Source organism: Dreissena polymorpha, chromosome 3 (assembly GCF_020536995.1).
Source record: "Dreissena polymorpha isolate Duluth1 chromosome 3, UMN_Dpol_1.0, whole genome shotgun sequence".
NCBI lineage: Eukaryota > Metazoa > Mollusca > Bivalvia > Myida > Dreissenidae > Dreissena > Dreissena polymorpha.
The window spans coordinates 29,877,113-29,898,294 of NC_068357.1; the positions used below are offsets into that span (position 1 = coordinate 29,877,113).

Genomic DNA, 21,182 nt, shown 5'->3' on the forward strand with positions numbered 1-21,182 from the left:
AGATTCTTTTGTAGACCAAAACAAAGGAATGAGCAAATTCGTTTTCTTGAAAGGGAGGTAATAAAAGAAAATAATTGATACTATGAAAATGCACTACTTCCCTTTGTTAGGTAGGAAATGTGTGAGGATAGGGAAATAACTTTTGGTTTGCTAATTATATCAATTAAATTTATTGCTTCCCTTTCCTCTTCAATTGCTGCAGGGATACTTTTTGTTTCTTTCAGCACTTTCAAAGGGAGCATTATTGCTGATAGATAAACATGCGTTTTACTTTTTTCTACAGCGCCTATGTTGTGACTTGCCTGTAAGCGCAGTGGTTAGTACACACACTTCTCACTTAGGGAACACGGTTTCAATCCCCGTTTCCTGAAGCATGTGTGATTGGTTGGTGGTCACCATACCAGAAACGTGGGGTTTCCTGTGGGTACTAGGGCTCTCCACCAAAACACAAGGGGGGACCAAAATTGAAATCGTACTTTCAGTAAATACAAATTGGCTAGAAATTTAAGTCAACATTTGTCCCAACGTTTGTGAGTCTATTAAGTTAATTAGATAGGAGTGCTAGGACACATTCTAGGTCCACACCTAATGCAGTCTCAGGTGCGGACGGACCTTATACAACTTCTAAATACAAACATACTCACTCTGTTTTTTTATTTTAGGAACACACCACAAGTATTGTATATTAAGTGAAGATGGTGATAGCCTTTATGATGAGAACTTTAGACATACAGCTAGCTAATGATTTTATTTTAATTTAAACATGTAAGTATTTTCACCTAAATATTAGGAAAAAATAAGAAGGAATTCCTTGTTAATTTTCTCACAGCTTCTGCTGCTGATCTTGTGGTAAAATTGCTAATTGGGCAAGGATAAAATGATTTTTATACCCCTGGATTGAATGATCGGAGGTATATTGTTTTTGGCCTGTCTGTCATTGTGTGTGTCTGTCACAAACTTTAACCTTGGTTAAACTTTTGCAATAACTTTTGCAATATTGAAGATAGAAACTTGATATTTGGCATGCATGTGTATCTCATGGCGCTGCACATTTTGAGTGGTGAAAGGTCAAGGTCATCCTTGAAGGTTAAAGGTCAAATATATGGCTTCAAAGCGCAGAAGGGGGCATTGTGTTTCACAAACACAGCTCTTGTTTTTAATAACTTTCACATTTTCAGTTTGTATTGTCAATAGGCCTTGGCACATCCCCTTAGGTATTCTTTCTAATGCTTTAAAAATAGAATTGTTTTTCATGGGCCAAAAAGTTTTGGTTTCCACAGCCATTGGCAATGGGCTTATTATTATATTGCAGATTAATAAAAAATGCTTAATTAAAAACTGTTTCTTCATTTGCACATCTTGCCTCCATTTCTTATTATTAAACAAATCTTAATTATTGAATATTTCTTCATGTGAAGGTATTGATTCCCATTGATATAAACACAGCCATTGTGTATTAGACTACAACTATAATAAATTATTTATTTATGCTTATACAGCTTCTGTGCTTCTTCTCATCAGAACTACACATGTTTGTTTACAGGCTAACCAACAATTCCAAATCATAAATTATTTCTAGATTGTCATGTATTGGTTACTGATCAGCGTTTAATTAAATGTTTACTTACCGATAAACAATGCTAAACTAATAACTAAGAATTATTTCTTAATTTTCAGGTCAAATGTTTTGGATGACCTCAACACAGTCAGTGTTTACTGGCCATTAAAGAATGCAAAAGTGTATATTTACAATGCTGAATTATTAATCTCTTTAATTTCAGGTCTTGATGTCGATTGGTCTGAACACAGCCACTGCTTTCCTGTGCATCATCGTCGGCGTTATAACGATCACTCACATTATTACGCCACTTCGCAACATGACTTCCTGTCGGTACTACACCTCACAGCGACTATGCCAGTGCTTTTCCCCATATCAGAGAGACGTTTTTAATCTGGATTTTTCAGAAAATGGTATATATATTTCGTTGATTTCGAATAAAGCTTTATATAAATTTTTACATAACTGTTAATACAAAAGTAAATATCAGCACTTATCATGTGATTGTTCCCCTTCTACCTTCTACAATTTGTGTGATTGATTGGCCCTCTAGCAGTAATTGCACTCTAAATTATTCATTTGACCTTGACTGCAATCTACCTGTTACAACAGATGGTAATGGATAAACATGGACTTTGTTACCATATCCAGGTATTTGTGAAAAAACTTTGTGTGGTAATGAATAATACTTGAACAAGATTTTGTATGAATTATGGTTATGCAAGATTTGGACATTTTTGTGATTTAACTGAATGTTTTTACAGAAACAAACAGTAAACAAAGTTGATGTATATTGGCCTTAGCAAACAATTGCAGCTAAGGAGGCTGAGCTACCCTACATTGGTATATAAATAATTAAAACTTTAATCTTTCTGTCTTTGATATTTGGTGGCAAAGGATTAATTTATTTCTTAATTACTGGCATGTATTTTTGGATTATAGGGAGAACATTCTGTATATTGGTGGGTATACATTGTAAAAATATAGTTTTAATTGTCTTCAGTAGGTAAGAATGGTGGACAAAATATAAAAGTAATGCAATTTTAACTTAAAAGATTTTTTACTTTTATTTTTCCACTGTTTCATATTAATGGTAAATCCTGTCCAATTGATAATTTATTACAGGAAACAAATATAAATGATATAATAATACTTGTTTGTTTTTTTAATTTACATTTTAAATAGAATGTTTTCTGTTACTTACTTGATTTGTAGCGAAGGAAGCCCTCTACATTTATCAGACTGGTATACATGAATGTTTTAACCCTTTCCCACTTAGAAGCAAAGTAAAAATGGCTATGTGCAAACAGCATAAAATCAGGATTTATGCTGTTTGCTGCTCATTAGTACCTAAGGCTTGGAGATGAAACCTTAAAAACTCGAATCTTGTAAGAAAGGTCTTAAATTGTAAATAACTTTCTGAGGGACTACAAATGCATGAAAATACGTATCTTAGTGGTATAAAAGGGTTTAAAAAAAAGCAAATATGATGTAGTGGAATAAAGTGTTGATTAATTTCTTCAAATTGCTTATATTTTTATGCCCCCCTTCGAAGAAGAGGGGGTATATTGCTTTGCACATGTCGGTCGGTCTGTCGGTCGGTCCACCAGGTGGTTTCCGGATGATAACTCAAGAACGCTTGGGGCTAGGATCATGAAACTTCATAGGTACATTGATCATGACTCGCAGATGACCCCTATTGATTTTGAGGTTACTAGGTCAAAGGTCAAGGTCAAGGTGACCCGATATAGTAAAATGGTTTCCGGATGATAACTCAAGAACACATATGCCTAGGATCATGAAACTTCATAGGTAGATTGATCATGACTCGCAGATGACCCCTATTGATTTTGAGGTCACTCGGTCAAAGGTCAAGGTCACGGTGACCCGAAATAGTAAAATGGTTTCCGGATGACAACTCGAGAACGCATACACCTAGGTTCATGAAACTTCATCATTAGATAGATCATGACTCGCAGATGAACCCTATTGATTTTGAGGTCACTAGGTCAAAGGTCAAGGTCACAGTGACCTGAAATAGTAAAATGATTTTCGGATGATAACTCAAGAACGCATACTCCTAGGATCATGAAACTTCATAGGTAGATTGATCATGACTTGCAGATGACCCCTAATTATTTTGAGGTCACTAGGTCAAAGGTCAAGGTCACAATGACCCGAAATAGTAAAATGGTTTTCGGATGATAACTCAAGAACGCATATGCCTAGGATCATGAAACTTCATGGGTAAATTGATCATGACTAGCAGATGACGCCTATTGATTTTCAGGTCACTAGGTCAAAGGTCAAGGTCACGGTGATCCGAAATAGTTAAATGGTTTCCGGATGATAACTCAAGAACGCTCACGCCTAGGATCATGAAACTTCATAGGTACATTGATCATGACTGGCAGATGACCCCTATTGATTTTCAGGTCACTAGGTCAAAGGTCAAGGTCACGGTGACAAAAAACGTATTCACACAATGGCTGCCACTACAACGGACAGCCCATATGGGGGGCATGCATGTTTTACAAACAGCCCTTGTTTTTTAATTTGTTTTAAACATCTAATAAATTACCACACACCACATTTTACCCCCGTCTCACTCCCCCCATGATCATGACTGACCGATGATCCCTATTGATTTTCAGGTCACTAGGTCAATGGTCAAGGTCACAGTGACTCGAAATAGTACAATGGTTTCCGGATGATAAATTACATTAAGTCGAAGGTCAAGGTCACAGTGACAAAAAACGTATTCACACAATGGCTGCCACTACAACTGACAGCCCATATGGGGAGCATGCATGTTTTACAAACAGCCCTTGTCTTACAAGTGTTGAAGTAAATTTTCTCATAAAATTTGATGGGGAGTCAAGTATTTACACCTACTGACATACATGTACACCATGAAACATTTCATGCTGTTCATTGGACTAGGCTTACATATGGTCTTCTACCTGATCCCAGTCACCATTACAAGTATCTCCTTTGAAATATAAGCAATAGTTTTGAAAATGACAGGTTGCAATGCAAAAACAAATTGATTTTTTACCTGCAATTTTCGAGTGTTTTGGTGCTCATTTCAAGCCATGTGTTTACGAGCATCAGTTATATAAATATACCTGCATTAAAAATAAACAGATTGCTCCATTTTAAGATTTGACAAAGTATATGTTGAAACAGCAGCAAGCTTTAAAGACATCAATTAAATGTTGGTTATTGCTTCTGTACGCAATCTCGGTTGTTACAATTGATTCATTTCATCATTGGATGAAAATGTTGTGAAAATAACAAGCAAACACTATTTGTACTGTTAAATCATTCGTTAACAAAATTTGTCAAATGTTCCATTTTCAAATGCCTCCAAGTGTGCATTAAATTGACTGCAGATTGTTAAGGCAACAAACAAACCAGACAGAATCTTCTTCATGCAATATAGATTTTAACCAATAGATATGCAAAATCATCTAAACGCAATATCAACAGTTACAAATTCATCCATTTTCAGATTTAACAAAGTATGCGTTCGAGGCAGCCACAGGTTGTGAGGACATTCAACACACGTTGCCCAATCTTCTGTACGGGATCTCGATCGTGTTCTGCATCGCCTTTGTGATTGCGTTTGTAGCGTCTACATTGGCACTTCTGGTGTTGAGAGCGGAAAGACTTAAACGGGGATTTCTTGGTGTGAGTTCAGAAGTATTTACGGTTTATGGCAATTTTAAGGTCCCAATTGGGAAAAATATACACTATTAATATAAGTAACAATACATTCCCCCTACTGAACCCAAATTTGAATAAAAAACACACACTGGCATGGATTTCCACAGGCCATTTAACGATCCCTTGCCGGGGCCCGTGAATTTCGAAATCAGTGTCCCCGGGGCGCTTGAAATTTTCTGATAAGTGTGTATTTTTCATTAACTGCAACTAGGCATTCTTAAGATCAAAGCGATATCGACTTAGCCGAAAATTGTGAGAGCCGATTTATGATCCTCTGTCAATTACGTCTTGTACCTCTTTACCCACCTTAGAAAGGTGGATCGTCGTAATGTAAAATCGATATTGGCCAATGAGAGCGCACGCTTTGAATGAGCGAACAACACTAGTAGGCAGTCATACCTGCAGTAAGATCAGGCAGACGACGAGTGACGTAATTTTCATAAGCGTGTGATTTTATGGCAGTTTTTTGGCTTTGTTTTCTAACACACTCAGCGGTCCCTACGGTGTACACCTCCACGATGAAATCTCTGCAACTTACTTAGAAGACTGAGGATTGCATTCGGGTGTTATCCTCGTGGATATTGTGCATGCATAATATTGTAAAAACATGTATTCGACTCGTAATGCGCTTTAACAAATTATCGTTGAATTAATTAAGCACAACTGTAAATGTTTCGTTCAATTCTCAAATGAGCATTATTAAATTTGTAATCTGAAACATGCTTCCAAATTTTAATGCTTATGCGACATGAACAGATTTTAGAGTCAAATAAACAGTGCTTTATCATTTGTCTAAAAAAAAAAGCGCGCGAAAATTATGCAGACATGTATAGAAAACGCGGTTGTATTTTGTGTTGCATTAAAACGGGAACAGCACTCCAGGCGATTTACGCGTGTTCAATGGAAAAAAACGCCCTGATTGGATGTTATTTCATCACATCTTTAAATAGTAACATATGCCAAAATGTATTTTATACTAAACTAAAATTGGTGAATGTTTGTGTTTCTTGGAAATCTTGAGCACTTTTATCGTAAATATTTACCAGAATTTGATCTTAAAAATGGAATACTCGGGATTATCGGTTAATAAGTAGCGACGGCAAAAGTAGTAAGTATACAGTAATAGATAGAAAGTATGGTTGATACGGATGTATTAAGGAATCGATCGAGACGGGATTTTGCGTATCTATGCGGGAAAGGGTTAAAACAATTTGTTTAAATCTCGTTATCAAAGACATTGATGTTCTTCTTGAAGAGTCATTAAGCACCGTCATGAAGTCATTTCACTGTACAAATTAAAAAAAACACGTATGTAGGGTGCAGCCCTTCTATACCCCCCCAACAGCCCCGGGGGGTCTGAAAAAAATCCTGTGGAAAGCACTGACTGGTTTATCACCTCAATACTTTTTTCCAGAGAATTTTTTTAATATGTCTTTTCTGTGAGATTGCAACCTTATGTGAAGTTAATTTCCAAATTGTGAAATGGATTAAAATGGTATATTTGTATCAATTATCCTATTTGTGAATTTAGGGACTTTTGTGAAAGGTACTTGATACGGAATAAAAAAGCACAAATGAGCCAATAATTGTCTCATAAATGTAGAAAAATATTAAAACAATAAATAATAACCTTTTTCGCATAAATATTTATTACAATAAAATTGTTTAGAAAAATATACTTACACTTTTCCTCAATTATTTATTCGGGATACATAGCTCCAGTCAGGTTCAAACTTGCATCTAAATAAATCACCCTTTTCTTTGAGAATTTTACAACACATAATGATAACTTGATTATTTATTTAGTAAATTACTCTTTATATTGAACATCAAATCAATAAATATTGATAAACAAGAATAACAATTCCTAACTGATTGATTATAAAAACTTGACATTACAGGAGGACTCTTACGAAGAAGTTTACACAGTCAGTGGGTCATCACAGGACCAATCAGATAGCGAATCAGAGGTCAATAACGAGGTAGTGACCTCTACTCAAGGTCACCTCAGTATTTCTAAAAATAGCACCAGCCTCTCTCTGGGCAACACTGGGGAAAGCACCCCAGTCAGTTACAGTTCTATTAATAGATCCAATGTGGGCTCTGTAAATAGATCCAGAACCTCTGCCACTGATCCAAATGCCATCACACCACCGCAGTTAATCAGCAAGGTTCAAGTGAGTGCAGTTCAAGGTCAAAGGTTAAAAACTCCAGGACTAAATGACCTAGACCTTGGCAAAGAAAGCTTGGCAAATAGATACCGGATATCAAAAACACCCGATAATGAACTTAATGTGCGTCAGAGACTGTCAAAAACTCCTGATAGAGAAATCGGGTCAAATCGCAGAAACAGTTTCACGGCATCAAAAAGACTGAGCAAGTCCTGTGACTCTCTGGAATCATTTGGTAACGAGGCGCAAGAAAGAACCAAAAGTCTGGGAACTGAGGGTAAGAAAAAATCAAAATTAAAAGATCACAGGCGAAAAGGAAAACGGGCCGCAACAGTTCACACGCTTGACACTGACCAACTCCTATTAATACTGAACCTTCAGATGCGATATCTCCAGGAAGCAAAAGACACTCCGCAAAACAACAGCGCAAATTTAGGAACAGCATTTGCTTCTGGATCACGCAGAGCTGTCACTCCACAACCAGTTTCACATAAATCTGTTATACCTCCGAAAATTCGCTCACATACCCCACAACCTAGAAGAGCTGCAGAACGACTAAGAGCAGAAGCTTACGCTCAGAATCTACACTCCATTAATAACTACCATAATCAAAATCACCATACATTTGGTAAAGGTCAGGCAAAAGGTGTATTGGATAGTGAAAATAGCTCACGTAGAACGTCAGAATCAAGCGAGCGTACTAGTGACCTGCTTTTGGGTAACGTAAATTGTGATAGTGAGTTCCAGTACTTCCAAGGTCAAAGATCGGGAAGTCTGGGAAATTACGCTGACAGTTACTTACACTCTCAGCAGATCAAAAGTGCAACTCAAAATTCACAAAACTCTCAAATTTCCATAAACAAACCCTACCAGCCATACATTTTCTCAGCAGACGTCCCGATTTCAGGTGATCAACATTTTGTCACATATTCTGATAGCATGCTGAGTAATATACCATCACAACCAAAATCCAGACCTTCAGTTCAAAATGGCCTCCTTCCAACTCGACCGCTGCAGCGCAGCCCTCATCAGCAACTGCCTGCAACTCCAGTTTCCCGTAGAAGCGATACAAGCACGCAATTGCATCAGCAGCCCATACATCGTGGAACTTCTGCGTTTAAAGTTGTGGATCGGAAGGTTCCGTCTAGAAGCCCATCGATTGGTAGTGATCGAAGTGGACAGTTGATGGTCGAATCATCGTCCTCTTCACGGCAGATGTTCGGGAAAGTTAGAGACGAAATGCGGGATCCGATTCTGGAGAACTTCAGTCTCAGTTCCAAACAGGGCATTGATGGGGAAGCAGATTTGGTGGGAGACTCGATAGGATTGCATGATAGCGAGGGAAATTTCATTCTAAGAGACAGAAATTACCGTCCAACTGAAGAGGTAATTAAAATTATTCTATTACCCTATGAAACAGGGTGCATGAATATTTCTAAACATACGATGGTGTCTCATGTTTAGTGATAATATATCCCAATAGATTTAGGTTATTTTGGTTTGAACGTTATTTAAATTTCCATTTATAATGCAGTTTGCATGAACCCTTGGTCTTAATTCCAGCTCATTTTTACCTTAAAAATCATGTTCCTGTTGTAATATCTGGCTAACACAACTTTCAATTGTCATTTACTGGCTTGAAATTAATATGTACACTTAGTACTAGTTAACCAGGTAAAATGTGAGTAGGTTAACTAACTGCCTTGACACGACTTAAATACTGTTGAAAGACAGAATTTTCAAATCTGATTGATTTCTCTTGTCTTGCAGGCCCTGCCTCCATATTCAGGTCCGCCATCCTACAAAGATCACGTTTCATCCAGTAATACCTCTGTAACCTCATCACTTTCTTCCAATCCAGATGACATCTACAGCTTTCCAAAACAGCGGTCACGTAGGAACAGCGATCTTGCAAAGAATAGCAGTAAAAAAAGTGCCACTGAAAAAAGAAGTGCCAAGAAAAGTAGTTCCAGTGACCAAGTGAATGTGGGGTCTTCAGATGGAGGGAATAGTTCTGGACGGCTCTTTAGGTTCACTGGGGCTGCTGTGACAGGGTTTAACCAACAAGACAAAAGTGTTCCTAATAGTAGCAATGAATATAAGGTCAAAGGTCATGGATCTGGGATTAAGGTAAAGGGTGAAAGCAAAGCGCCACCTCAGGGCATGGTAACTGCTGAAATTAGTTCAGGTCTAAACCGGGTTAAGCAGATTATTGTTCCGGAAGATTACTACACGAATGTTAGCAATGTGCAAAGGTCGAACACTCGTTTTGTGAAAAATAAAACACCTATTCAGGAACCAGAATATGGGAATACAAAATCTGGCGAGTTACAGGGATACAATTATCTGAGTAATAATTCAGAACCAGGACAGATTGGGTCAGATGAAAAATATCAAGAATATGAGGATGTTTATGAAACTGGGTCAAAGGATGGTGACAAAAAGAGGTGCGGGTCTATAAAGGAGAGTTTAAAACCCGGGGACAATAAATCCAAGAACAGAACATATGCATCAGACGGTGTATCAAACGTGCACGGGATATCTGATATGTCACTTATCAATTGTAAAATGTCTGCCGATGTTGCTATGGCAGTTAATCAGGGTAATGGTTCTGTCAGTAATGTACGTGCTGATGTGAAGAAAAGTGTTCCTAATATTCAGCTTAATAGTTTGAGCATCAACTCAAAGACTGAAGACGATGATGACGATGTTTTTATTGACAGTCGAGAAAAAATGTTTGATTCAAAGCCATCAAGAATTCCCAATATTTCGAATAACAATTATGAAGAAATTAACGATTTGGAGCTGGTCAATAGAGTTACAGATTCAAATAATGGGCCAAATCATTTAGAATCAACCAATCAGGATGTTCTGGATTCTGGTTATATGAAAATGACGCTTCCTTCAAAGGTAATTCAGCTTTCAAACTCCGAAACTTATGGCATAGCAGTGCACTTGACTGGCCCGTCTGGCATTAACACACCTTACTATGTAACTGATCTCATAGCCAATCAAAATCATTTGTCCGGATTCATGACACAGAATCAGAGCAATAAGAATCCTTCTTTAGGAGATTCTGAGATTTCAACCAATCAAAATGGACCTTTAAGTCATGTTGACTTTGCCTCGACCAATCAGAGAGGACCTATTTGTCATGAGAAAAAGATAATGACCAATCAGATTAAAGGACAGAGAGTAGAACCTGCTGGTTTTGAGGAACCAGATGATTCTATTGATGAAGAGTTTGAAGAAACTGGTGTTTAATTTGTTGATTTTCATTTAACATGATTATGAGGCCAATGTACATGTAATTGTCATTTGATTCAACTGACATCTTAAAGCCACACACCTTATTTGGCATAGTAAATTTAAGTATAAATAAGAAACATATTTTATTTATGCCAATTAGAATATATTTGGTGGTTACAAGGTAGAAATCCGTCTTTTTGCGCTTTAAAACTTAAAAATAATCGCGTTTGTCAAAATGGACATATACCTCTAGAAATCCTACTTTCGTTTTTAAGGGCGTTTCCGTTTGAAAAATAATAAATTACTAGCTAACTAGGCTATAGATTTAATTTTATCTATGCCAATTAGAATATATCTGGTGGTTACAAGGTTAAATCCGTCTTTTTGCGCATTAAGACTTAAAAAGAATCGCATTTGTCGAAATGAAAGTATACGTATATAAATCCTACTTTCGGCTTTAAAAGCGTACCTTCCGTTTGAAAAACAATAAACTACTTGCGAACTAGGCTGTAGATTAAATTACAATTTTGCACACTTTCAAATTGCATCTATATGTATTTATTAACATGTATTTCATTTCAAGGTGTGTGGCTTTAAGCAAAATTAGGTTTTAGGTCACCCAAACTTTTTTTTTTATTAATATCATAGATTTTCTTTAACTATTTTTACTATACTTACAATATGTCTACATATTTTTTCATTACAGATATTTAATAACAAAACTTTAAATCAGTATAAAACAAACTTTTAAATGTCAATATTAATTTTCCAAATATTAAAATTTTAAAAAGACTGATGCGTAGTTAAACTTTAAAGTGTTAGCATTGATAGATTGCCATTTTGTTGTATAACCATAACTTCTAGAGCCAATCTTTGTTATGTTGGCATACAATCTTCTTAAACCATCTTTATATCAAGGAATTCAATAGAGTTTAAAAATCAGGAGTCAAATGACACCATGCTTTACATCTTTTGGGGTGAGAATTTTTAAGCCAAATGCTATTTTAATTCTGGAATACATCTACTCTGAAAATGTTGTTGTGTGTGCACTTACATTGTAAGTTAAATACTATGTAAACAACACAACTTTTGTGTGAACAAATATATTTTGGAGTTAACTTCTTGTTAGCATTTCCGTCAACATGATGGAAGGCAGATTGTTTGCGGGAGTCAAAAGTGAGAAATTTAACAAAGAGCTTTCATCAAGAAGCAGGATCCAATTTTGCTTCAATGCCTTGTATATATTGAACTTTTAAAATAATGAAATTTTGCACTATTTACTTTAAATTATTATACCCCTTGCAAAAGTGTAGAGGGCTATAGTAGACTTGATATAAATGTATACCTGTAAACACAAATTTGTTAGGATGCTTTTTTTTGTATACACATGTGTTGTTTAAGTATTCTAGATGCCCTAACAGATTTTTAAGTTGCCAAAGAAAACGGGAAAGGTGGCTGAAATGTATTTTGTTATCAGGCGCCTTGGAAGAAGTGAGGGTATTTTGCTTTTGTCAGTCTTTATTTTTATTAAATTGTCAGTCTGTAGACCTTTTTATGCCCCCTGTCGGGTAGCATATAGCAGTTGAACTGTCAGTCCGTCTGTCTGTCAGTGTGTCCGTCTGAAAACTTTAACATTGGCCATAACTTTTTCAATATTGAATATAGCAACTTGATATTTGGCATGCATGTGTATCTCATGAAGCGGCACATTTTGAGTGGTGAAAGGTCAAGGTCATCCTTCATGGTCAAAAGTAAAAAAAATACAATCCAAGGGAAGTAATCAGCATTAAAAGGGAGATAATTTCTAAACCTGCCAAAGGATGTATTGAAATTTTATTTCAAAGCGGTGCAATAGGGGGCATTGTGTATCTGACATACACATCTCTTGTTGTTTTTGGCATCAAGGGTACATTTTGACCCTTTCCCTCTCAGAAGCATAGTGAAAATTGCTATATGCAAACAGCATAAAACCAGAACAGCCTGCAAGATACTTGCAGTCTGTTCAGGTTTTATGCTGTTTGCTGCTCATCAGTATCTAAGGGTTGGAAATGAAGCCTTGAACACTATAATAGCGAGAAAGGTCTTTAGAATTAAATATTACTTTCTAAGTGACTACAAATGCGTCAAAATACGTATCTAAGTGGTAAAGGGTTAACCTAAATAATGTGAATTGGCATAATGGTTACCAGGAAGCAAAGACAGGTTAATATTGGGGATCAAGCGGATTCTAGTTAAAGGTTACCGACACATACGATATATATTAAACAATCTATGGCACAAAGTGATGTCTTTTCTGTAAGTCTGGCAGGGGAGGGGATGTCATACATGTTTCTAAACTTTCTACAGACAGCATCTGATTGAACATACCTTGTACCTGGCTTTACAGCTATATAAACCCATTACTTATGATATACATGTAATATTCCCGTATGTGAACATTGTGTTTAATTATCCCCCACCATAGGCGGAGGGATATTGTTTTTGCGTTGTCCGTCCGTCTGTCTTTCCGTCTGGAGCCATATCTTGGAAGTGCTTTGGCGGATTTCATTGAAACTTGGTATGATTATATATATGGATAAGATGATGATGCACGCCAAAAGGCATTGTACACTATTTGTTAATAACGGAGTTATGGCCCTTTGTATCTTCAAAAAATGTTTTTTTGAGTGTCAAATATAACTTTTGTGTCCAGAAGCATATTGCCGGGGGATATCAATTCAACGAATTGGCTTGTTATTATTTGTGTGATGTATAGAAAACAAACTTCCAACAATGTTAAACAATTATTTTGATTATCCATGTAAAGTTTATTTTTATGCTCTTCTGACCTCAAGTTGTGTATTTTTTACCGGATTTTGTATAATTGCTTACAAATTTATGAATACATTTTTTGTTGTGATTAAAATGTTTTTGTTTTGTGTTTTTCTGTACCTTGTTAAGAACACTAATTTTTCATAGGCCTCTAAAGGTAATGTGCTGCAAGCACCTACATTTATTGCGAGCACTAGTCAATTGCCCTAGTTGTTATGCAACATCACTATCCCAAAGGTCTTCAACTTAGCCTGAAAATGCTATAAACTTAACTGAATTTGTATTTTGTTAAAGATTACAAATGTTAAAAAGTATTTTCTATGAAAACCATGTGGAGAAGAAAAACAATTGGGACAAAGCAAAAAAGCAAAGAGTAGCGACTGTTTCTTTGTTTGGTCGGTAATGGCTTTCGTGTTCACCTTGTGACTGTTTAATACTGGGTCTTATACCCACTATGGGAGCATTTTCAAGATTTTTCCAAACACCAAGAACCAGCTCTGCCAAGGAAAACAACTCACGTGTGTCTTTATAAGCAAAAGGCTTTCGCAGATACTTGTCTTAAATGAAAAGGTTGATTTATGTATGTCATACACAGGGACAAGTCACGGGACCTTTTGGTGGAAACTGATCTCAAAAATAATTGTAATTATTTACTACAGATGTGAGTTTACTAGGGGCTAGTTTAACTTTTTGGGTCTTCAATACACCACGCGCATATTTAATAAGTAGCCCTTATAGTACACCATACTAAAGATTAAAAAGCAAAACTACCATGATCCATGATTAACAAGACTGTTGCCTAGCGATAAAAGTCCCCGACCTCTCCATATTGCCATCTGTCCACGTTTCAAGTTTCATGAAAAAAATATTTATAACTTTTTAAGTTATCGCAGGATCCACCATATTCAGCAATATTTCTAGTCTATTTGTTGCCATAGCAACCAGAATTCTTGACGTAGGAACAAAATGAAATGACGTGCATAATCTCCATGTTGCCATCTATCACTGTTTCAAGTTTCATGAAAAATTATGAAGAACTTTTAATGTTATCGCAGGATCCAGAAAAGTGTGATAGACAGACCGACTGACAGACACACAGAGAGCAAACCACAAGTCCCTCTGGTTTCACCGGTAGGTGACTAATAAGCTACAATACAACATGTCCAAAACTCAGTTTACTCGCAAATAGGTTAGGACATTTTCAAACAAGTCACTGGACATGCCTTTGTTTAGGCAAACCAAGCATATTTATCTTGTTTTGAAAAAATAATAAACACATTTTACTGTACACCAATTTTTATTTCATTTCAAGTGACTTCGTGATTTTATGGTATGGTATGGTATGATTCATGAAATTGACAATATACACTAACATTCACTTAGAAGACACATGTTTGCCATGCCCCATGAATTTTCTTCTGTTAGTTCCAATATTTCAGTGGTGGTAAAGGCAAGTCTTGCCTCATTATTGCACGAGTGTCAAGAACATGAATTATTTTCAATCATATTTTAAGCTCCAATTCTTGAAAATAAAAAAATACTTCATCCTTTACAATTTAATATATCCAATGCATTATTACTTATATTCAGCGTTTAACATACAAGTTACATTTGACAGTTAATTGGAAAATGTAACATTTCGAGATTTGAGCAAATGTTTTTATACTTTCAAGAAACCATATACTTACTTTTTTATATTAAGTAATTGCATCAAAATGTATACATTAGAAAAAAATGTATGGTGAGGTCATCAGTGATAATCAATAGGTTTTATTGACAACACAAAATATTACGTACCAAGTAAGCAAATTATTCTCTCCTTTTTACAGATGATGTAAATGTAAAATGCAAACCGGGTACATACAGATCTGGATCATAAATAATTAGGAAGAAAACACTTCAATGTAGCATGCAATATATGTATGTACAAATAAACACATTATACATGTGACATCATGAATTAATTCAATACCTGGCAATACATGCAGTCTTAAAAAAGTAATTGCCAAATTCAAATCTCGTATTGTTTTTCTAAACATATTTATGTTTGTAAATATTTATATTATAAGGTAACAGAAACAAAATGTGTGACAATACTATCAAAAGTCGTATGTAGTGTATGATATTAATATACTCGCTAACAACAAACTTACATAAAGCATATTTGATTATTTACATGAAAGTTAAATAAAATGAATACAACATTTAAATAAAGACACTCATAATGACAAAGAGGCATGGCTTACATTTATGCTATCCAAATTGAGGACATATTATTCAAATCGATAACAAATCGAAATGTGATGATAACAAATGCGAAAACAAATTAGAAGTAAGAAGTAAACGCGACCATTCATTTTTTCTCAACAATAACCACTCCGGCTCTCCCCCAACAAAACAATGGCTGATAATATCAGTGCTCAGAAACTGCCCTAAATGACTAGTGTTAGCTTTAATAAAATGAGCACCATGATACAGTTGGAAAATATTGTGATCACCAAATGAGCATTAAATCAAATATTGAAACACAAATCATTTACAAGGACTGTCAGAAATATCTGTCCTTATGAAAGTATGGACAAAAAAAGAAGTTTATAACCAAAATTTTCATCTTGAATACTGAAATGAAGTAGACGAAATTAGGAACGCTGTTAAAAACACGGTAAAATTTACATTATTTGGGTAATTCTCCATGTACATGATTTATGAAATAACTACACGTATTGCTGATTTAAAGCACTTTTGGGTCAGAAATCGTTTAAAATAAAGGTTGACATCAGACTTAAAACTAAACACATACTTTTCATCCAAATTTCCTTTTACATGCATGCTTTTAAAATTGTGTTTTATGATGACCTTTAAGAAAAATTACATAAAGTTCTCATTATCAGAATTAAATTGCAGACATTACACATACATCACAAACTCCATTTTTCTTTAATGCTTTTGAATAGTGTAATAAGGCTCAAAACAGTTAACCCTTTGCATGCTGGGAAATTTGTCGTCTGCTAAAATGTTGTCTGCTAAATTTCTAAAATTAGCATTTTCTTAGATTTTTTTTCAAAGAATACTATCAGAATCGCAAACAGTTTGGATCCTGATGAGACGCCACGTTCTGTGGTGTCTCATCTGGATCCAAACTGTTTGCAAAGGCCTTTAAAATTCAGTTCCAGCTCTGAAAGGGTTAACATGATATATATCCATTACATGTAAAAATTGCTGACAATTTTGTTAATATATCTGATTCAAAAAGGGACACACACGCTGTTCACACTCCATTTTTTTCTTTCATGCTTTTGAAAATTTAAAAAGTGTTTCTATGATGACCCTCTTCAGCTACTCTCGATGTATCAACACGAAGAGTCCCAGACAGGCCAATATTGCATACTAAAAGTGAAAAGAAAATTTTCAATTATAGATAACAATAACCATCTCCAAAAACACCATTACGGTTCTTCACAGGAAATTGACTCCAGAGTGTCTTTATAAGCTTATGGCTTTAGAAGTTTTCGTGTTCTTTCTTAAGACATTAAGTACTAGTTCTTCCCATGTAATCGACTTAAGAGTCTATAAGCTTATGGCATTTAAAGTTTACAAGATCTTTCTTAAGACACCAAGTACTAGTTCTTCCCAGGAAATGGACTCCAGAGTGTCTCCATAAGCTTATGGCTTTCAAACTTTTAAAGATCTTTCTTAAGACACCAAGTACTAGATCTTCCCATGTAGATGACTCACAAGAGTATAACCAAAGGCTTATGATGCAATCACCCATAAATAAATATATTTAATCACGCATAAATAAATAGATTTAAACTAAGACCTATTTTTTTATTCAACAATGCAAATTTTTGATAAACAATGATTAAGAGTTTGCTTTCATAGAAAGGAATTTAACCATTCGAGTGTGAGGGCAACACAGAGGAGTGATTGACAGTCACATAAAAGTTATGGGATTCCACAAAGGTTTGACAAAATTTTGCTTGTGGATCTAGGCTTTCTAATCTCTAGTAAATCAGAGCAGCTCAAGCGAGATATAATAAGAGATACCAGAATTAACCATATATACTTGTGCCCATTATACATTGAAGCAGTCATTTTCATCCATGTTTTTTTTACATTTTGTTTTATTTATATAATTTTTAAATTAACCAATTAACAGGTGCAATGCTCGGCTACGGGTGCAGTTTTGAACAAGAGTTGTCAGAGGACAGCGCGCTCGACTATTCAAGTGCTTGACAGTATAATGTAAGCCATCATGGAGATGGGGGGGGGGGGGGGGTATAATGTAGGTGTGTGGTCATTTAATAATTGATCTTTCAAAAATAAGGAAAAACACATTAATTAATTAATTTTTTTTTTTTGGGGGGGGGGGATTCTGGGGTGGGGCATGGGGGATGGTTTGGGTGGAGTGCACTGTGGTATGTCAGGTAAGTGTTGTTTTGTCAAAGTATGAATAAAATGTGATCATAAATAAAGAAGTTATGGCAATTTAAGCAAAATGTTTAATTATCTAAGTATAAAAGGGGTCATAATTCTGTCAAAATGCTTGATAGAGTTGTCTGCTCTTGTTTATAGATTGGGATCATGTTGGTAAAGAAGTATGCAAAATATGAAAGCAATATGTCAAAGGACATAGAAAATATTTGAGGTGGTACGCAAACTTTAACATAAATTTATCAATAATATGCATATTCTAATAGATTGGGGTCATGTTGGTAAAGAAGAATGCATAATATCACCCCCTTGGTGCAAAAAGGTACCATGTGACATTGAAATAAGAAGGCACGTGGTACCTTTATGCACCAATGGGGCGATATAAAAGCAATATGTCAATATTTGGGGTAGTACGCAAACTTTAACATTTGCACGCTAACGGGAACGCTAACGCCGACGCCGGGGTGAGTAGGATAGCTCTACTATATATATTTCATATATAATAGTCGAGCTAAAAAATGAAAGCTTGTCAGATTTTTCTTTTAAGGTCACAGTGACCTTGACCTTTGACCTAGTGGCCCAAAAATGGGTGTGGTGTGTAGAACTCATCAAGATGCATCTACATACGAAGTTTCAAAGTTGTAGGTGGAAGCAATTTGATTTAAGAGCAAATGTTCAAAACCTTATCAAAATGTTAAGGTTTTATCACGACGCGGACGACACGACACGACGAGGGTCACGACGTGCTGGCTATGGCAATACCTCGGGTTTTCTCCGAAAACAGCCGAGCTAAAAATCAACTATGTGGTTAGTTAGAGTATAACGAAACCCATGCTAAGCAGCAGCTATTGCAGAACTGCGAACTAAATTATATGTAATGAACACGGGTATGGAAGCGTATGTTAAAATAAATAAGAACTTACCTTAAATTTTGGATAATCATTCATAAGAATTGTAACTATCCCCACATAAGGAACAAATCTGAAATTAAATACATTAGAGTAAAATATTGACTTACATTTCTGGAACTTTTTATATAAATTTTGTAAAAGTATCATTACACTGTGTGTACCATGTACACCCCCTGACATGAAATGTACGCCAGTCAACTGTCAACAGAGGGGGTAATCAGGTGACAAACAAGATGGCGACATCCATGCCAAGGCAGGTATTTTTTGTCGTTTTATACCCTTTATTACTTGTATTATTTTTTTTATTCCACTCACTTTCCAGCCATATTAGGAAGAAAGTTACTGGCTTTTATTTCATAGTAATATTCGCTCTATATCTCGACTTTACTCGGTGCACAATTTTTAGCGGGATGACCTAATTAGGGCTCCACTAAGAAAATTTGCCGGCAGTTAAGTCAAGACCTTTTTACTGATATGGCTGCGTCATTTAAAAAATAAGCAGAAGTAATAAAGGTTAAACAAGAGCACCGCCTTGCAGGTGCAGACCGCTTAGGCGGTGCAGACCGCTCATCTATTTTCTTTTTAAAGGTGAAGGGACTCTTAATTTCAATCACAAAGGAGGGAGGGGTGGAGTGAAGAGGTGTGTATAATGTGGGGGTGTGGACATGTATTACATTATCTTCCAACAAGGGACAAAATTGTCACAAAACCAGGTTTTCATTGTGAAAAAAAAATCTGATAAAGGGAGAAAACTCAAACTGAACTTTTGAAATGAACAAACAAAATTAACCCCCTTTGTAAGTTTGTTTTAAAAAAAAAAATCTATTTTTAGTCGTGGCGACCTTGACATTGGAGATATTGACGTGATTCTTTCGTGCGACACACCGTCCCATGATGGTGAAAAATGTGCCAAATGATTTTAAAATCTCACAATGAATGACATAGTTATGGCCAGGACAAGCTCATTTATGGCCATTTTTGACCTTTGAACTCAAAGTGTGACCTTGACCTTGGAGATATCGACGTAATTATTTTGCGCGACACACCGTCCAATGATGGTGAACAAATGTGCCAAATGATCTTAAAATCTGACAATGAACGACATAGTTATGGCCCGGACAAGCTTGTTCCGCCCGCCCGCCAGCCCGCCCGCATTCGCCAATCTAATAACCAGTGTTTTCCTTCGGAAAACCTGGTAAAAAATGCGAAAAATAATGCAAAAAAAAACAAAAATCAAGGGACAAAATTGTCACAATACCAGGTTTTCATTGTGAAAAAAAATCTTACAAAGGGAGAAAACTCAAACTGAACTTTTGAAATGTACCAAAAAAAAATTAAACCCCTTTGTAAGTTTTTTTTTTTTTTAAATCTATTTTTAGTCGTGGCGACCTTGACATTGGTGATATTGACGTGATTCTTTCGTGCGACACACCGTCCCATGATGGTGAACAAATGTGCTAAATGATTTTAAAATCTCACAATGAATGACATAGTTATGGCCAGGACAAGCTCATTTATGGCCATTTTTGACCTTTAAACTCAAAGTGTGACCTTGACCTTGGAGATATCGACGTAATTATTTCGCGCGACACACCGTCCAATTATGGTGAACAAATGTGCCAAATGATTTTAAAATCTGACAATGAACGACATAGTTATGGCCCGGACAAGCTTGTTCCGCCCGCCCGCCAGCCAGCCAGCCCGCCTGCATTCGCCAATCTCAAAACCAGTTTTTTCCTTCGGAAAACCTGGTAAAAAAATTCGGGGGTGGGGGGGGGTGGGTGGGTGGGTGGGGGGGAGAGGATTCTTGGGTGCGATGGTTGGACGGTATTTCAAAAATAAAATAATAAAAATTAATATTTGTGTTTTTTAACCGTTTCAAAAAAAATAATTGGGGGGTGGTGGGGTGGGGGTGGGGGGGGGGGATATAGTGAGAGGGTGTGGTGGTCATTTGTGAGATGACTTAAAAATATAAAAATAAATAAATAGGGGGGGGGGGGATTTGGGGAGGGGCACGGGGGATGGTTTGGGTGGAGTCTATTGTGGTATGTCAGGTAAGAGTAGTTTTGTCAAAGTATCAATCAAATCTAATCATAAATAAAGAAGTTATGGCAATTTTAGCAAAATTTAATAATTTGACCTTTAGAGTCAAGGTCATTCAAAGGTCAAGGTAAAATTCAACTTGCCAGGTACAGTTACCTCATGATAGCATGAAAGTATTTGAAGTTTGAAAGCAATAGCCTTGATACTTCAGAAGTAAAGTGGATCGAAACACAAAATTTAACCATATATTCAAAGTTACTAAGTCAAAAAAGGGCC

General features: G+C 36.0%; 2 protein-coding genes across 5 annotated transcripts in view; one reads left to right on the forward strand and one right to left on the reverse strand.

Annotated features, from left to right (window-relative positions):
• The window catches only part of LOC127873469 (uncharacterized), a 30,772-nt gene extending 19,018 nt beyond the window's left edge, over positions 1–11,754 (forward strand). For both annotated transcript variants that reach the window (XM_052417348.1, XM_052417347.1), the window contains exons 4-7: positions 1,782–1,971; positions 5,073–5,251; positions 7,189–8,844; positions 9,229–11,754. In XM_052417348.1, coding sequence (XP_052273308.1) covers positions 1,782–1,971; positions 5,073–5,251; positions 7,189–8,844; positions 9,229–10,722 — 3,519 coding nt within the window. In that variant the 3' untranslated portion in view covers positions 10,723–11,754. The remainder of the gene's footprint in view (positions 1–1,781; positions 1,972–5,072; positions 5,252–7,188; positions 8,845–9,228) is intronic.
• Positions 11,755–14,796: 3,042 nt separating this feature from the next.
• Positions 14,797–21,182, reverse strand: part of LOC127873476 (signal peptidase complex catalytic subunit SEC11A) — a 31,735-nt gene continuing 25,349 nt past the window's right edge. For all 3 annotated transcript variants that reach the window (XM_052417359.1, XM_052417358.1, XM_052417360.1), the window contains exons 5-6: positions 18,876–18,933; positions 14,797–16,905 (exon numbers count right to left, since the gene is read on the reverse strand). In XM_052417359.1, the coding sequence (XP_052273319.1) occupies positions 16,855–16,905; positions 18,876–18,933 (109 nt within the window). In that variant the 3' untranslated portion in view covers positions 14,797–16,854. The remainder of the gene's footprint in view (positions 16,906–18,875; positions 18,934–21,182) is intronic.